We start from the raw sequence: 17,531 nt of genomic DNA, 5'->3' as shown, positions 1-17,531 counted from the left end.
TTTTTAGGAAGATTTTATTGTTATACTATTTTGACACACGATACATATATATATTCCAAGATTTATGTATTATATATATAATATATATTATATATATATATATATATATATATATACAGTTACTGTAGAGTGTGTAAATAAATTCCTTAATGCATATTACATAATGATAGTAAAACCAATAAATCCGAGTGAAGACAAATAAAAGGGGGAGAAATCTTATCTAAAACCAGTGCTAGAAATTTGGAAAAGAGCAAGAAATGAGATCCGCAGCTATGGTTTTCCCGTCGGCAAGGGGAGCAGCCGCAGCCTGTTCACCTCTCAATCGCCCCACTTCGACCCTCCGTTTTATGGATATGAGCACCAATATTTCCACACAGACCGCCATGATGATATCGAAGAAACCACTTGTGTCTTCGCCTCCTTCTTTCGCAGTGGCTGCTCGCACCAGCTATTCAACTATTTTAATGATAAAAGAGAGGAGGTTGATTTCATGCGAAGTTGCATCCCCTACATCATCATCGTCAACAACCCTCGCGCAAGGAGAAGGAGAAGAGCCCGCAGTAGGTGAAAATAAGATTGGAGCTAGGGTTAAAGTGAAGGTTCCCCTGAAGGTATACCATGTTCCTCGGGTCCCCGAAGTAGATCTGACCGGTAAAGAAGGTCATCTCAAGCAGTACGTCGCCCTCTGGAAAGGCAAAAGAATATCTGCCAATCTCCCTTACAAGGTTGAGTTTTTGGTTGACATCGAAGGCCGCGGCCCTGTCAAGTTTTTTGCCCATCTCAAGGAGGACGAGTTTGACTTCCTTGATTGATTTGTCCTTTTATAGTTTCATGTGCTTCCCCTTTCAGACCAGGCAATTACTTTCTCCCTCTCTATAAGTATATATATTCTCTCTTTCAAATTAAGCATACTCCTAATTCTATTCAAGTCCAGTATGTAGTTTACCTGGCTTGATCCTTTTTGTTTTTCCACTTTTATCTCGTCTGTACCAACTTAAGATGTTATCATCATCGTCATCTTTTGTTTCTTGTCATCAAACTACAGATATGTGACTGAGAACACTTTTTCCGCTATTTTATTCTCGCTATACAAAAGAAATTGCTTCTTCTCGAGGCTTTTTTTTTTCTCTAATTTCCTACAAATTATGTCAGAAAAATTTTAGCTCTGAGAAAACAACCGCTTCATTTTTACTCCACTCAGCTACATCTATGTGATTGTTAATGCACTTTATTTACTCTTTTTTCTAAAGCAGCATAAGTATTAAAGTATGTCTTGATAATTAATCTTGCTGTGCGTGGAGCCACCTGGAAACCAAGACTATGATAACATTTTGCCACATGCCATTATGTTTTGTTTGCTATCATCCTGTTTTGCTTTATTGTACCTTTTTACGTTGGACCATAGATGAAGCTAATGTTGGTTTTCTCTTTAGGATCTTCATTTTATCAAAAAGCCTATTGTTTTATTGTTGCCTAGAGTATGTCAATGCATGAAAGCTTTCACTTCAATTTCATATGTTGTACATCGGGCTGGATTTCTATAGTTGTTGAGTTTGAATGTTCAATTGGTAATTAGCATTCTGTTTTTCCATGGTTGTTTTGGAGCTAGATTTGGCAAATCCCATTGCATAGTCTAGTGGTTGGAGTTCAGCATCTTTTCAAGGAACTTGTTCAAAGTTTTCTACCATCTCTAGTGGTGTCTTCCCCTTGGTGTATAATGTATCGAGTGCTTATCATCAAGAGTTGCAGTTGAATCTCCTGTTTCTTTCCTTTTAGACAACAAGGACTCGTTTATCACTTCAGATTTCAGAAGAAGCAAGAGTATGGTAGTCAGTGAATGTATCCACTGCCATTTAAAGTGTCAATTCCCTGGTTCTTTAGACTCATTTCTCCACTTTCCTCAAGGGTCACAGCTTGAAGCTTTATTGGCAGTTTCCTCCCTAAGCTTTAAGGGTTCCACTTCCTAACTGGTCTATTATCATTAGAAATCTAATTCCATGGTGGAGACAAATGGAGTTGGTAATGTATTTTCATATTTCAGCTTCTCTTTGGGCATCAATTGCTAGTCCTGCTCCTCCAACTTTATTCTCTTTAGGCACCCTTTCAATGTAAGACATGGGACCACTTAATAGATCTTGAGGCTCAATGTTGATGGTGGATACTTTGGATGTCACGGCTATGAGGGAAAAGAATGGAGGGACTATTGCAGTAACCACCAAGAAGGACGGAGGCACTTGAATTGTTTAGATTGAAAAATAATGTAGGGGAAAATGGTGAGGTAGCTGAAATATCTTCAGCTTTGACCTTTGAAATTTTGGCTTTTCTTTGGATTTCTTTCTGCAAAATGAAGAGCTCTGCTATTTGTGATTTTTTCTACTTGTCACCTTGGTACTTTCAACGACTCATCAAATCATTCTCTGATACCTATGACTGTCCAATTTACCGGTGCATGTTATTCAGCCTTGGTCCATGTTGGAACTTACTGGTCTATAGTCTATACAAATCTCAGTCACATAAGTCGTCATCTCAGTTACTTGAACTGCTGATATTGACTTTTGCAGAGAAATTTAGTCTCTGTCTTGGCCTCTAAACTTCTTAAGGTTCTGATACTTCAATGATGTGTAACGTGGTCTTTTGTTATGAACTTATGACTGTGCCTATATGAGCATCAAATATTGGTGCCACAGTGGCGCATTGCAACTCAGCTGATTATTATATTTTTTTGGACTATCCAGTTTCTAATAATATTGCTTTTCTGAAGAAGATGAAACCACCATGTTGCTTTTAATCTGGATGGAATTATTGGAGGAAACAAAGGTCCAACTCCTATTTTAGCTAAAACTAAGGTACTCTTAGGCAAGTGAGTTGAGATGGATAGGGGAACCGGTGGATCTAGGTTTTGCTTTTCTTGCTCTTTCGTTGAGTTTCTTTCCCCCCTCTGCTGGCATTTCTTCTCGTTCTTTCTCTGCAGCAATTAATTTGACTTGGTCGTTTAGAGTAGAAAACTACTTAAATTAACTGCTAATGAAACATACCAGGCCTCAACACTTTTACCAAGCAACATGCAGGAATTTGAAGAATTCAAGGGAATATTTCCAGGATCAAAAGGAGAATCTGGTTTGCCCGAGGGAAATTTAGATGATGTGATCTTGCATCACTTCTCACAATATTAATTTAAGTAATTATTTTGGAGTTAATTATTCTTACCAAACAATGACCGGAATGTTTTAAGAATTACAAAGATTTTGTAGAATTAGGTATTTTCTCCTCACCATTGCCAAGCATTCATTGACTGCTGAAGTTTGAATATGAATCAGACCAAATAGCAGGAACATTTAACATCAAAGAAGTGTTTTTATGATTGTATTATATCTAAGAGAACGGTATTAACTACTCCGTTGGTGGGGGGAAGGCTAATAATTGGTATCGAGATTGGATAACAATGAAAACAGGAGTTGGATAGGCTGATTCTATGAGGATTTGCGTGAATGGAGAAAATCCTTGAACAATTTGGGAATCTTGTGACTGGAGATCTCTACCAAGGTGTTGGCTGGGGATCTCTATTTACAGGGTCTGACGGTCTTCGTCTCTGCGAGCTTATAGCTTAGTAGATTTCTTTTTTTCTTTTTCAACCTCTCCTCTAAAGAAATAAATTAGAAGAGAAAAAAAGGGAATCCAACAAGGAATCTGATATGAGCTCAGCACCTACAACAGAACTAGTAAAAGCAGCAACAATTGATTGACACATGAACGCAAATGAATCTAGTGCAAGGGTACAGTTAGAATGGTCTGTAAGCTTCAAAAGTCGCTCTATGGTGTGAAGTAGGTTCAAAACAACGGAATGATAAATTTATTGCTTGTTTATTGCTTAATAGTTTCATTCAATCCAAAGCAGATTATTCCCCTTGTACAAGAACTGTTGGTGATGAAGTTGTTGCATTGTTGGTCTATGTATATGGCATAGTAATTGTTAGAACCAGTAAAGAAGAAATTGATAAGTTGAAGACAATTTTAAGTTCTAGTTTTAAACTGAAAGATCTTAAGAGTCCTAAGATGCTTCATAGGACTTGAAATAGCCAGATCAATTGATGATAGTTCACGTCAAGATCTTACAACAAGAGACAATTGGTTAGAAAGCTACTATATCTGATTTAACAAGATTAGAAATATGTTATGTTATTTATTATTCATCATAATTCACAGATAAATTAGCTCAGTTACATTTGGATATTGCATTTAGAATATTGAGATATTTGAAGCTTGCTTCAGGACAAGGGATCACTACGTCAGCAGAGTCCAAGTTTCAATTAACGACTTGCACTGACAGTGATTGGGCAGGCTGTCCTAAAATAAGGAAATCCTTGACAGGTTTTTGCACATTTTTAGACAGTTCCTTATCAACAGGAAGTCAGAGAAAGAAATAAAGCCTTATATCAAGAAGTTCAGCAGGATACAAAGCTATGTCTGCCACAACTTGTGGATTTTGTTTTTTGCTGAAAGATTTGGGGAGTTCAACATGAACAGTGTATGTAATTATTTTGTGACAACATGCATGTTGTCCATATAGCAAACAATGTAGTCTTCGCATCAGAGAGAAGATTCAAAGTGAAATCATCAAACCTATGCACATTAGAACTCATGATCAGCTTGCTGATGTTTTCAGTAAGGGGTCAAACCCAAGGCAGTTTAACAATTTTTTAAGCAAGACAGGCATAGTAAATCTGTATGCTTACCTCGAGGAGTATCAAGATACCAAGGCAACGTTCTAATTAATTAAGTAGCCAGTTAGTTATGCCATAGCGATCTTTGTGCATACAAACTAGTTGTGTAATTTCCTTTAGTTCAATGAAGTGAATTCGCATTATTTTCAATCCTGATTCACGAATCTGTTATATCAGATGTATAAAACATAAAAATATTCTAAAAGATATTTAAGAGATTAGTTCTAGTCTAATTGGACTGCACTCTATTATAGAAAAAGAAAGAAAGAAAGAAACTGGTAAACAATTGAAAACAACAATTACAAATAGACAAACTTAGATCTTGAAATACTTATAGCCGTAATCAGGATTTGTCATCCCCTCTTCCCAGTCACCTATACGGCGGCCCCCAAGAACTACTTGCTGAATACCTAAATATCTGCCATAAGAAATTAACGATGAAATACACAGAATCAGCTAGGATTTAAAAACATTCGAGTGTGGAGAATAGAGAAATGTCAACCTTTGGCTCAGCGAACTTACTCTGAACTCAATACAGTTAAGCAGTTGAGAAGCACATCTATGGCAAAAAAATCAGATGTACCCAGATCTACCCTGTTAAACATACATAATTTGATATTTCAGATCTCAGTACCACAATAAACAAATTAATGAATTTGTCTGAAGTAGAGCAAGGGAACTTGTACCAGAAACGGCCCCAGCTATCCTGAAACTCAACGTCACTTATATCATGGAATGAAGATGGCATCACTTTAAAGCCCTTTTCTGCATCGTAGAGGGGATTGTACTCCATCGATTGATTTGCCAACTGCCATTAATGTATACATTACCCTTATAGCGTGACTCGTTAACGGATCAATAGGAGAAAGAGTAATATGAGAGAAACAAGAGAGGATATTAGCCAAACCTGCAAATTAGAAGAATTGAAGGCACCTAAGCGCCCCATAACATACCATGACTGAATAGCCTGTATAAATATTATCCGTGCTACATTATGAGTGAAGTAATTTAAAATGTTATTCTTGGTATTAATTGATGTAGAGATGGTTGCAATAAGAATTATGGTAAGAATATAGTTACACTGCCGATAAGATCAACATCCCGATCAGATGGAGATCCAAATAATTCAAACCATATGTAGGAACCGACAGGATTGAAGCTGACAGGCACCAGGAAAAGTGTAATTCAATAATTAAAAAGAAAAGAGACAAAAATATGATAATAAGAAAAGGAAAACAGACATACTCTCTAAAGCTAACTTTGAAAGAAAGAACAGAACCGGTTTTAGATTTGTAGAAGTTGCGACCTTTCTTCCTAACTCTGTCTTCAACCTGCCAAATTCATATAATTGAATTAGTAGAAAGTGAAACGAATCAAATAAGGAAAAGAAGGGCGTGAATGAAGAGAGAGTAGAGTACTCTTTTCCTCATGAGGTCGGGATTGCCAATGCTATCAGCAAGAACAGCTCGGAGCTCGTCGTCGTATTTACAAGCATCTTCAAGGACTCTGCATCATCCTTGAATGGGTTTATGTTCGGTGTTAAACTAAAACAAACAGAAGGAAATAAAGAAAGAAAGACAGAAGAGTAAGACTTGGCCCAGGATGGATAGTTGTGAAGACGATCATATTCTCTTTTCCTCTTTTCTTCCCTAATTTTGAGTAATCTCCGTCCTCGTGCAGTCGTTCCTGAGACAACCGCTCCATTCGTCTTGTTACAAGCAAGAGCATCCCCGTCGCTACTAATTGAAGAGGAGGAAGAATACGTAATTAACGGAAACCGGTGTGGCATCTGCTTCCTTTGGGCGTAGCAAAAGCAATTTCCATTTGCGAAGCTGCTGCTACTGCGACACCCCAGGCCAATCGACATTTCTCGCTCTTTTCTCTCGCCACCGCTGGGAAGAACTATTATTTCTCCCTTATCATCTTGGGCTTTTACAAAACAAAAACTACATCAAACGTTGTAAAAGAAAAATATAACAAAAATGCCTATATTTTTTTATTAAAAACGCTGTATAAATATGTTTAATGTGTGAAAATATCAAAAAGAATATATAATTTTTAATTTTTTTTGAAGTTACAATTTTAGTTTTTTTAGTTCAAATAAAAACTAAAAACAACTGAAAAATAAGTATATTATATTTCTTAAAGAAATAAAAAAATAATATCTTAAGAAAAAAGATTTACAAAATAAAAATGATATTTTTATTAATTTTAAAACATTTCTAAAGATTTCTTTGAAAAAATTTACTAATTTTTTATTGATTTTAAAACGTTTCTAAAAATATCTTTTATGTGCTTATTTTTGGATTGGGCTTTTTAGCTTGTGATATCATAATTCACAAAAAATACATATACACATATACGTTGCTTTGAGTATTCAGTGATGCTATCCTTATTTCCAATCAATTGTGCTTCTTATTTTAAAAAATATAAGTCTAATAATAAAATGTTTCATTTAAGTCTAATAAAAATTTTTATATTTTAGTCCATATTTTATTTTTATTTTTATAAGTATTAATTTTTTTTAATAACAAAAAATAATTTTTCTTTTCAAAGCCGGTCATTTCGCTTGCAATAATTCAATTAGTTTTCTTTAGGTGAAAAAATATTTTATTTTCTAAAACCAAACTTCAAAATATTTTAAGATGTTTACATAATTATGAATAAATAATAGGTAAAAAGAATAGAAGAATAAATTATAAATATTACTAACGTTACTTGATAGCCCTCCCTAATTATCATCATCAAATTTCTAGTTAAAGACATGATAGTATTCATCGTGTTTCCAGTTTAGAGATGTAAAATTCAATTAGATTCTCAGTTTATAAAATTGAAGAAATTCATCAAATTTTTGTCAACTTTCAGTTGAGAGACATAATGATCTTTATTAAAAGATGCAATTTAAAGAATTTCTAAGTTCCATTGCCAAAGATCTACATCCATATGATCTACTAAAGTAGATCGGTATTGCCCATATAATTAAAGCAGATCTTGCCTTTTAAATATCATGTTTTTTACAACTTGAAAACCACTACAACATTCTCCTTCTTCTTTTTCTTTTTTTGGTTTTTGCGAAAACAGAACACTATATCATCATTTTGATGACATTCTTTCAAAGACATTTTAGAGGAAATTTTCATCTTTTTTGGATAGAACCCATTAAACAACTTTGTTTTCCTTTTCCTTTTCGTTTTATTATTAATGTTAATTATGTATTTTCTGAATTTGCTTACATCCATATATACGTAATTAACATTATATCTTTCTACTCGATTATACTTTTCCATTCTAATTTAGATTCTAAAACAAAAATCTTATCAACTCCAATATATGGGAGATAAAGAGGATCTTAGAGAAGTAAATTGCAATTCTCCATTCTTCCCTAACTAGCGGTCCCTCTAGTGTAAGGCCAATTTATCAGAAGCTTAAGCAGCTATTCTATCAGCCTAGTATGCAAAAACACATTGCTGATTAAATAAGCAAATGTGACATTATCAAAGATGTAAAAGTGAACCAGTGGCATATCGTGGCCTATTGTAACCTCTACCAGTGTGATCTTGGCTGTTGCAGACACGCTCACAAAGGTCGCGTATTTCATTCCATTGCTCATCCTGATACTGCATTTGAAGTGCCTCAATTGTCCTTGCAAAATATTTTTAAGCTGCATCGGATGCCCTCTTACCATTGTTTCTGACAGAGACAAGGTCTTTACTAGTGCTTTTTGGCAAGCGCTTCTCAAAGCTTTGGGCACCAAATTGCATTTGTCATCCGTTTACCATTCCTAATCTGACGGTCAATCAGAGATACTTACGGATGCCCTTGAATCTTATCTGAGGTGCATGACTTTTCAGAATCATTCTCATTGGAACAAGTGGCTATCAATGCCAGTGTACTGGTACAATACCAGTTCTCACACCAGCCTGCAAATGTACCCATTTCAGGCACTTTATGGTTACTCACCCCCTCACTTGTCCATCACTCGTGGCAATCCTTCTATTGTTGCATTTGTTAATGATTTACTGGCTGAAAAGCAGAGGGTTTTGGCAGTTATAAAGGATAGTTTGGCTGCAGGAAGGAATTGAATGAAGCAATAAGCTGACATGATAGAATTAAGAGAGTTCTTCAAGTAGGAGATATGGTTTACTTGAAACTCCAGCCCTACAGGCAACTTTCAGCGCCTGAAGTTGGCAGCAAAGCATAATGGCTCATTTCTTATTTTGAAGAAAATTGGTTCAGTAGCATACAAGTTAGAATTGCCTTCTGAAGCCTTGATGAATAATCTCTTTCATGTCTCTTTACTGAAGAAGTGGGGCAACAGTCAGAATATCCAGACCGCATTGGTTCTCATACTACAGTTCTGGAACATGAATGTATTTTGAAATATAGAACTATTAAGAAAGGTTCTAAGATGATTTCTCAGGTGCTTGTTAAATAGACTGATCTGCCAGAAGAAGAAGCAACTCGCAACATTTAGCCTTGAGGACAAGGTCAATCTTCAAAGGGAGAGTATTGCTATGTTTACTGATGCTAAAAAGACTAAGGAAGGACAGTTCAGCCAAGGTTCCAGCTAGAGTAAAATGAGTATTAGCTGAATATAGCTACGATTTGTTATCCAGGTGGGCAAGTAGTTATGTGTGTGAAAGGGATATAGTAACTAATTAGAAAGAGAATCTGTTGTAAGTGGCATACAACTGATTGTTTTGTAATTCTAGATCTAATAATGCACTTTCTTACTTTCTTGTCTCTCTCTAATTAATAACTGTCATTTCTTATCTCAATCATCTTCTTCCCTGTCTTCTATTCTCTTCATTCTCACCCATTGGTTAGGGTGTCCTCCCTAACAGGTTGATATATCACAGATTCATTATCTACCTGAAGCTGAATGTAAGGTAGTGGGCTTAATATGGAACCTTACCGTTTTCATATCAGACCAACAAAACATTAGTTCACCATCAAAGTATAATTCCTAGGTGATGCTAACAAATCCTTTCAGAAAAATAAAAATACCAAAGAATATCACTTGGACTTATGCCAGTTATTTGGATCTTTTTCATCCAAGAATCAATGTCAATTTCTCGAAATGCCCATGGCATTACTGCTTTGGCTCTTTAAGAAATAGGCTTCAAGATATACATCTTGCAAGCATGTGAATCCACAGTTGCTGTCAGGTTCTCCACAAAATGATTCTTTAATGTCTTGTGCTGCATGAGACATGCCGGAGTACTAATTAGAATTAATATTGCAGAGATGCTCAACAAGTTTCAATGCTTGCACCGAAACACATTCAGTAGTAGTACTTATGCAACTAAAACAGAATTACCTCCCACAAATCTCTTGCTTCAACAACACTGTTGGGGGCAAGTCCAATGTCATCCCAGTTGGCAGTAATAGAATTGCGCCATGGCCCTCGGTTGAGCAGTAGAACAACTAATCTGTAGCCTGACAGAGGCCCTGCCCAAATCTGTTTTAAGAGAACAAATAAATGCTTGATATCCCACAAAATGTGCTCACTAACTTCAAATCCTGATCGCTAAATTTACCTCAAGGTCACCTTCCATCCTAACCTTCTTAGCTTGAACACCAAGTCGATCTGCCATAAATGGTCACCACAGTTTATGTAGCTGTTGATAATATCAGAGCAGACACACAAACCATCTAAAAAGCAAAAACAATCGCATTCACAAAGTGGTAGATATTATCACCTTGGTTAACAGCAATAACCTCCTTATTCATTACAATATCCATCGTCTCTTTTGTCATATTCCTCACATCACAACCGAGAAGGAGAGGTGCCTGCAGAAAATGAAAGTGTAAAAAAAATATGCTTTCCCGTCCTAAATATGGGCAACAAGAAGATGGCTTTCTCTAGAATACCTTGGACATCGCCCAAATGCTAAAGTGGACTATGTATTCATCTTTCGTCATCCCTCCATTACCCACCTCAAGCATGTCAGGATCTGTTCAAACAGAATGAAAATATAGCAATTCTATAAATAATTGTGTGTTTCAAACCTTCCTACTATAGTTCTTTAGTTAGAAATTAAGTGCGAACCATTCCAACCGCCAGGCCTTGCAAGGTCAGCATAAACCTCATTCATGTCTGCTCTTGAAATCATACTGCCAAAAAATAAATGAATAGCAATCGAGCATTTTTGAAGTACGCGGTGCTTTTCATTGTCAAACAAGTAACTCGCAGAAAAGTTCAATTGTACCTTTCCCAATTATCAGAAATGTCATTGGTGGTTCTCCAGCTATTTCCTACCTTAGCACCCCAAAGAGCAGGATGCAGGTCTCCCCTAACAAGGAGAAGATGATCGTGTCAACATAAAGTGACTGTAAAGCTTCAAAAGCAAACGCACTGGAAATTGGATTACCATTCACAAAGTGAGAAGAATATAGGTCGGCCTGCCTTCATCAGAGCACGAGTCATCACAGGGTATCTACAGAAAGAGGGGAATGAAAACATACTTTAGTCTATAATGATACTGGGGAACAAAAGATCAGTACTGTACTTGTTAAACAAAAGAATAAACATTTTGCAGGTAATTACCTAACAGTTGGCTTTGTGCCATCATTATTGCAATTATCATACTTTAAATAATCAATGCCCTGCAAACATTTTGTAAATAATATCACTGTGCATTATTTTGAATACTATGACATTGGTAGTTGATTCATAAATATAACCATTCAGAGCTACAATATTTTGTTGCAGTTTCATTGAATAACATACCCACAAAGCAAAAGTCTTAGCATCTTGTTCTTCATGACCAAGTGATCCTGGCATAGTTTTGCTACAAGTGAAATACCTGTAACGTAAACGTAGATGCATCTATCTGCTTAGTCATAAGAATAGAATAATAACGTTGTACATTTCAGTTAGAGCACTGGAATATACTAGAGTGACATTACCCCGCATCAGAGTAAATTCCTAATTTAAGACCTTTGCTATGAACATAATCTGCCAGAGCTTTAATCCCAGACGGAAAGGTTGAGTTCTTAGGCACAAGATTACCCTGAAATTTCAATCATTTTTGTTACTACTACTTGCTCTTTAACAATTAGAAAGTGGGGATAGAGGAAATGAAGAGAAGGATGAAGCAGATGCAAACCTTCTCATCACGAGCTATTTCTGCCCAGCAATCGTCTGTGAATGAAAGAAATTGTCGTTTTCGTTAGCTACTTGTGTGAGTGATAAAATAAAGGATAAAACAAAAAGAAGAAGTGCGAGCAATGGCAACATCACCTATGTTAACATAAGTATAACCAAGTTTATAAAGACCAGTCGAAACCAGGGCGTCAGCTGTGAAACAAAAGAAGAAGAAAAAGAAAAGTAGCGTCGGTGAAATGCTGTAATGTCATAACTTAGGCTTAGACTAGAAAGGCGTATATTTAATAAAGATATGAAATTTCAATAGATGTTTATTAATTTTGGTAGAAGTTTACCCGTCTCTTTGATCATTTTCTCGTCTATTTGGCAACTGAAATGATTCCAACTATTCCACCTAATCAAGAAAAGAACACGTTAAAGAGAAATCATGATCGACATACGTTATATGTTATCAATGTTATGTTGCCTAGGATCTTGCTTAAAATTAGATAATTTAGCCATAAAAACGAGTACATCAAATTTTTATATAGAGATCAAAAGTAATAATAACAAACCATTTAAGAAGTAGAATGTAAATCATCAAGAATGACATCCATAAGTATCATGTGACAGGATCAGTCCAGGACAGAATGAAAATTTTGGAGAAACAGACGGAAAAGCGAAATATAAATCAGCAATTGAAGCAAGAAAGAGAGCAGAGAACATATACCCCATGGGAGGAGTGATAGCAAGACCATTAGCAAGGAGGTTACGTCGGAGTGTGTCTGCATAGGACTTGTACTTATGATTGGCTATTGTTGTGGAAGAATCAGGCGATCCCTTCACCATCATTGTTGATAGAGCTAGTAGCAGCAGTAATGAACATCGGATGTTCATCCTCATCATCTTCACGTCTAAAGGGAAGGAGCAGAGGATAAGAGGACTATCAGTAGTTTGTGTATTATGTTAATGATATATACTACTACTCCTTCTACTTGACTTGCGTTGTCTTGGGTGCTACTTATATTATTATTGATTGATTGTGCTACTTATTATATTATTATGTTAATGTTATATATATTGAATTAAATATAGATATAGATTTGATTCCAATTTGGAGAATATCTTCTAGCAATTTCTTTTCAGTATAAATTAGATTTCTATCTTATCAAGTCTTTGTCTTTTACTATGACTCCACAACACACTCTCTCATTTATATTTCCATAATTTATTCAATATATCTTTGTCTTTTTTTCTTTATTATTTTAAGGAAAGAGAAAAAGATGACAATGAAAATGAAATAGAGGTAGTTCAGTCGCATCATAATTACAATTTCGAGCAGATTTCTTTTTCTTTCGTAGGCCACTCTTCTATAAATTAGTAAGATTCTGCTAAATTAGGAATGACACATACAGAAAGTTGATGATTTTATCAGATAATGTGGCTAAAACTCAGCCCCCGATCTTGTCGTTTTCATGAGTGAGAGTGACGATGTATTTTGATTATTGATTCATGGTGTCTTCCTTTTAATTACGCAACTTTTTATTCTGGTCCAACCACAGAACAGGCCCTTCATCTTTTATAAATAAATAAAGATTCTTGCAAGTACGGCAGTAGTCACACTTACATTTACGTGGTTACTAGTTTATCCTAAGCTTTGTTAGGTAGACACCCATGGGACCATCTTATCTAAGATTAAGAATATGCCAGCATCCATCAATCCCCGTGTCTTTCTTTAATCCCTTCCCAAGCCCAGACGCCTTGGGGCTACAGGCACTACAATTCACTTGCAAAATCCAAATCATATGAAATGAAGATTACCTGAATTTCAGTTGACAGCTCAAAACTCTCAGAATCTTCTGTGTCTCCCTCAGTCAACGGGACTAAAATGATCTCTCCTTTTTTTAAGTTGTTTCACAGAATGCACAACACAAATCCATATTCCCTGGATATATAGATTATCCAATTAAAACATTATTCAAGTACCATATAGCATCTCTGATAAAGGATAGATAATAACTAAAAAATCCTGCAACGACCATGTACTAAACAAAACACATTTCCATTTTCTTCCAACTCCCACTTCTCGCCAAGCCAGTCTGCATTCTCCATATCATTTCACAATGCATATCTTAATAACAGAGGCAGCTCCAATTCGATGAAGTGCAACAACAGCATCACCAGCCTTACACAGCCCCCTCTCTGTCGCCGACTTCAGAGCAGCTTCCAAAATAACCTCAGTAGATTCTGCATCAGTAGCCTTAGCAGATCCTTCCGCCAGAAGAGGAATCAAGCCCCTATATATCAGGCTATGCCTTGCAGGGGTCTCATCACTGCAGGTCCAATCAAACGAATCCGTCGTCAACACCGGGACAACCACAGAAAGGATTGGAACAGCTGGCCTGTACTTGGCTACCAATTTCGCCGTTGTCCCCCCACGTGTCAAGACAACAATGAGCTTTGCTTTAGCCTTGTTAGCAGTTCGTACAGCTGATGATGCAAGGCTCTCCAATGGGCTCATAGGAAGTGGGGTTGATCTTATCATTTCCTTGAAGATAGCTCCATAGTCAAGGGATGATTCTGCTTCAATACAAATTCGACGCATAATCTTTACAGCAATCTCTGGGTAAGCCCCAGCTGCACTCTCACCGCTAAGCATAACACAATCAGTGCCATCAAGAACAGCATTAGCAACATCAGTGGCTTCAGCACGAGTTGGTCGCGGAGACTTAATCATTGATTCAAGCATCTGAGTGGCGGTGACCACAGGCTTGCCGACAAGATTGCACTTGTATATCATCATCTTTTGTGCCAGGAAAATCTTCTCAACAGGAATTTCCATTCCGAGATCACCACGAGCAACCATGAATGAATCAGTCTCCCGCAAGATCTCATCAAAGTTAACAACACCTTCCTGGTTCTCAACCTAAGGAAAACCAAAGCAATCGGTTATTAATTATTCAACCTAGTAGAAAATGAACTTATACAAATGAGTAAAATTTATCAAGAATGAAAATCGAGATTAATCTTCAAAATAGAATGAAAATCGAGATTATTCTTCAAAATAGAATAAACTAGCAAACAAAAACATCTAGGCAAAGTACAAAATTGCACAAGGAAAATACAAGTTCATAATCATGCAGATTGCCTCCAGCATGCAGACTCATAACAACCAGTACAACCAAATAGGGAGAAGAATGCTTATACCTTTGACATTAATTGGATATGCTTGGCATGTGGCCCAAGGACCTTACGCACATGAACAAGATCTGACCCCTTGCGTACAAATGAAAGAGCAATCATATCAATCTTGTTGGGAACTCCCCATCCCAAAATGTCTTCCTTATCCTTCTCTGTCAGAGTGGGAAGATCCACCACCACACCAGGAAGATTGACATTTTTCCTCTCACCTAGCATTGCAGTGTTGTCACAGCGGCATCGCACTGTTCCAGCCTCTGGATCACAAGACAAAACAGTCAGAGTGATGGTACCATCTGCACACAAGATCGTATTTCCAGGTTTCACGTCAACTGGCAGTTTTTTGTAGCTCATGGAAATCATGTCTGTGTCACCCTTGATGCTGTAATCAGTAGTCACAGTGATTTCCTGGCCTTCCTTTAGTTGAATTGGCTTCCCATCCTTTAGGAAACCAGTCCGAATCTCAGGTCCCTACAACAAAAAAGAAGAATTTGAATACCTACCAGAATACTTATTTGCAACAACCCCTATATAAATTTTTGACCTTTCAAGTAGAACAAAGAGTCTTTTTGTAGGTACCATGTGCAAGCTGTCAAATCATTTGATCAATTAGTGGTGATAGGCCAAAACCAAAACCAAGAATAATAGACATCCAAATTCACATAAGACAAAACTGAGAATTTCAAGTTTGTATCACATGCCAAGAGGATAAAAGGACTGAATGGAACCAAGCAAGCAACCACCACCAGGGCATAGACCTCAAGTCATTTAGATCAGAGTTTCTCAAATACTGTGATAACACATTTTTCAGAGTATTCATACAATGCTTCAAAATTCTATTGAAACTTGAAAGGGAATTGAAAGGATTCCCATTAAAAAAAAAAACATTGAGAAAGAAGCGTAATACATTAACATTACCATTATGAGTTAAGAGCTATAATAAAGAAGAAAAAGAGCATGTGCATTGCATTCATACATCCAATATCTCTGAATGGATTAAGCATGTAGAACACAAATGCAGCCATGTCTAAGCGAGTTTCATATAATCTCAGTAACTGAATAGTGAAGAGCCCAATGTTTGGATGGAGAGTTGAGATGCTAGTTATCTTCCCTGTAAGTCTATACGAGTAAGAAAGTTATGGCAGTATTTTTTTATAAATTTTGCAACGCGAGGAAGCTATGGATCTGCTCTCTTCTATCTACATAGAGAAAGTAAGAACAATTTGATTCCTTGTGAAGGCAAAGCAACTTGAAATTGCAGGCTGTAACTGGAAAGCGATGCCAGGAGAATGCAGCAATATCGACAAAAAGGATCGAAGCTTGGTATAGAGCATGAATTGGAACTCAAGTCCCACAAAGTAAGCAGGTGTGAGAATGAACACCCTCCATAAGTCCTCAGTCAATTAGTAAAAATGCGCAATTCAAGGTGAAGTCAACTCTAGAGGGCATGTTTCAAAGAGCAATGAAGCAATAAAGATAAAAAGGTAGCATGGACTGATAACAAAGAAAGACAAGCGGAAATGAAATAATAATGAATGAAGAGAAAAAGGAAAGGAAAATGGAAAAGAAAGAGACCTTGGTATCGAGCATGACAGCAGAGAGGATCTGGGTGTTGTGCATGGCAATCCTGAGATTGTTCAAAGTTTCCTGGTGGTATTCATGGGTGCCATGAGAGAAATTGAAGCGGGCAACGTTCATGCCAGCCCTGAGAAGCTTCTCGAGCATAGGGACAGATCGAGAAGCAGGCCCAAGAGTGCAGACGATCTTTGTCTTAGGGACACGTCCATCTTCTGGAAGCTCCTTAAGGATACCCTCTATGTCTATGTTAGCCATGTGCTCTTGCAATCTGGCATTCGTAAAGACATGATAGTTAGCTATGCAGTTTCTGATTGGTAAAAATTGAGGTAATCAAAACACAATTCAAAAGCAAGTGAAAAGGATGAAGATCTGAGAAAGAAGAAGAGAAGTAATTAAGAATACAGATCAAGCAATAGAGAAGTGGAGTGCAACTAAACCCAAAAAAGGAATACAAGTACCTGATTGTAGTATCTTCACCTTTCAATTTTGACTGGTGGCAGAGCTTAAGAGATCGGTCTGTCTGTCTTTGTTTGTTAACAGCTGCAAATGAGAAGTGCGTTTGCAGATGAGATGAGAAAGCTGCTCTTTTTACTACTCTTTTTTTTTTTTTCTTTTGTTTTTGGTTTTTAATTTTTTACGCTTCGTTGTAAGTTGCAGTGTCTGTCCACCAGTAGAAAAGGGAAAGTGAGTCAATAAGAAGAGCGGACGGTCCTGATATGCGTAGTACTACTCTGTTCCAAGGTCTAGTCTAGGACTTTGCTCTTACTTCTGGATTCCACGTCATTCTTCTACAGCCCACAAAGGCCAACTTCTTGTGTGCGCGACCCACCGTTTTTCTTAACAAAAGAATTAATTAATTAATTGAGTGAAGCTGCTTTCTGCACTCGTGCAAGCAATAATACACATATTCATTGAGAGAGTATCAGAGGTAAAAAGATTAAGCT

At 36.7% G+C, this 17,531-nt stretch overlaps 4 protein-coding genes across 5 annotated transcripts; 1 reads left to right on the top strand and 3 right to left on the bottom strand.

Moving 5' to 3' along the window:
* The first annotated feature begins 140 nt into the window (after positions 1-140).
* Positions 141-1,074, top strand: LOC8260759 (ferredoxin-thioredoxin reductase, variable chain, chloroplastic). The gene has a single exon (XM_002513114.3). It carries the CDS (start codon positions 258-260, stop codon positions 810-812), a length of 555 nt encoding a protein of 184 aa, XP_002513160.1. The 5' UTR covers positions 141-257; the 3' UTR covers positions 813-1,074.
* Positions 1,075-4,823: 3,749 nt separating this feature from the next.
* On the bottom strand, positions 4,824-6,685 carry LOC8260758. The gene is made up of 8 exons (XM_002513113.4): positions 6,314-6,685; positions 6,140-6,227; positions 5,967-6,052; positions 5,802-5,880; positions 5,629-5,688; positions 5,408-5,529; positions 5,244-5,315; positions 4,824-5,139 (listed from the first exon to the last, which is right to left on the bottom strand). The coding sequence occupies exons 1-8, from the start codon at positions 6,586-6,588 to the stop codon at positions 5,037-5,039; spliced, it is 885 nt and encodes a 294-aa protein (XP_002513159.1). The 5' UTR covers positions 6,589-6,685; the 3' UTR covers positions 4,824-5,036.
* Positions 6,686-9,619: 2,934 nt separating this feature from the next.
* Positions 9,620-13,769, bottom strand: LOC8260757 (alpha-galactosidase 1). Of its 2 annotated transcripts, XM_048379562.1 has the most exons (16): positions 13,633-13,769; positions 12,542-12,725; positions 12,168-12,226; positions 11,968-12,024; positions 11,834-11,868; positions 11,634-11,737; positions 11,455-11,530; positions 11,272-11,330; positions 11,096-11,161; positions 10,934-11,017; positions 10,774-10,838; positions 10,596-10,678; positions 10,424-10,514; positions 10,262-10,311; positions 10,042-10,182; positions 9,620-9,922 (listed from the first exon to the last, which is right to left on the bottom strand). In XM_048379562.1, exons 2-16 carry the CDS (start codon positions 12,715-12,717, stop codon positions 9,830-9,832), a joined length of 1,239 nt encoding a protein of 412 aa, XP_048235519.1. In that variant the 5' UTR covers positions 12,718-12,725; positions 13,633-13,769; the 3' UTR covers positions 9,620-9,829. The 2 variants fall into 2 exon arrangements, with proteins under 2 accessions (XP_048235519.1, XP_002513158.1); XM_002513112.4 differs by lacking the exon at positions 13,633-13,769 and having other exon boundaries at positions 12,542-12,839.
* On the bottom strand, positions 13,734-17,286 carry LOC8260756 (pyruvate kinase, cytosolic isozyme). Its single transcript, XM_015715350.3, has 4 exons — positions 17,046-17,286; positions 16,585-16,855; positions 15,019-15,480; positions 13,734-14,737 (listed from the first exon to the last, which is right to left on the bottom strand). The coding sequence occupies exons 2-4, from the start codon at positions 16,840-16,842 to the stop codon at positions 13,925-13,927; spliced, it is 1,533 nt and encodes a 510-aa protein (XP_015570836.2). The 5' UTR covers positions 16,843-16,855; positions 17,046-17,286; the 3' UTR covers positions 13,734-13,924.
* Between the last annotated feature and the right edge of the window lie 245 nt (positions 17,287-17,531).

The sequence above is a fragment of the Ricinus communis genome, chromosome 9 (genome assembly GCF_019578655.1).
Source record: "Ricinus communis isolate WT05 ecotype wild-type chromosome 9, ASM1957865v1, whole genome shotgun sequence".
NCBI lineage: Eukaryota > Viridiplantae > Streptophyta > Magnoliopsida > Malpighiales > Euphorbiaceae > Ricinus > Ricinus communis.
Note: the sequence above shows the minus strand (reverse complement) of the source record. Positions and strands in the feature narration are given on the sequence as shown.

What these genes read in the sequence shown, in the direction of transcription:
- LOC8260759 (XM_002513114.3), top strand. Translation starts at nt 258, where the DNA reads ATGAGATCCGCAGCTATGGTTTTCCCGTCGGCAAGGGGAGCAGCCGCA.
- LOC8260758 (XM_002513113.4), bottom strand. Translation starts at nt 6,588, where the DNA reads ATGTCGATTGGCCTGGGGTGTCGCAGTAGCAGCAGCTTCGCAAATGGA. An exon ending in AACTATCCATCCTGGGCCAA is followed by an intron (nt 6,228 to 6,313) that starts GTCTTACTCTTC and finishes AGGATGATGCAG; the next exon opens with AGTCCTTGAAGATGCTTGTA. An exon ending in GATAGCTGGGGCCGTTTCTG is followed by an intron (nt 5,316 to 5,407) that starts GTACAAGTTCCC and finishes TATGTTTAACAG; the next exon opens with GGTAGATCTGGGTACATCTG.
- LOC8260757 (XM_048379562.1), bottom strand. Translation starts at nt 12,717, where the DNA reads ATGATGAGGATGAACATCCGATGTTCATTACTGCTGCTACTAGCTCTA. An exon ending in TTATACTTATGTTAACATAG is followed by an intron (nt 11,869 to 11,967) that starts GTGATGTTGCCA and finishes TTTCATTCACAG; the next exon opens with ACGATTGCTGGGCAGAAATA. An exon ending in AAATAGCTCGTGATGAGAAG is followed by an intron (nt 11,738 to 11,833) that starts GTTTGCATCTGC and finishes TTGAAATTTCAG; the next exon opens with GGTAATCTTGTGCCTAAGAA.
- LOC8260756 (XM_015715350.3), bottom strand. Translation starts at nt 16,842, where the DNA reads ATGGCTAACATAGACATAGAGGGTATCCTTAAGGAGCTTCCAGAAGAT. An exon ending in CTGTCATGCTCGATACCAAG is followed by an intron (nt 15,481 to 16,584) that starts GTCTCTTTCTTT and finishes TTTTTGTTGTAG; the next exon opens with GGACCTGAGATTCGGACTGG. An exon ending in ATATCCAATTAATGTCAAAG is followed by an intron (nt 14,738 to 15,018) that starts GTATAAGCATTC and finishes GGTTTTCCTTAG; the next exon opens with GTTGAGAACCAGGAAGGTGT.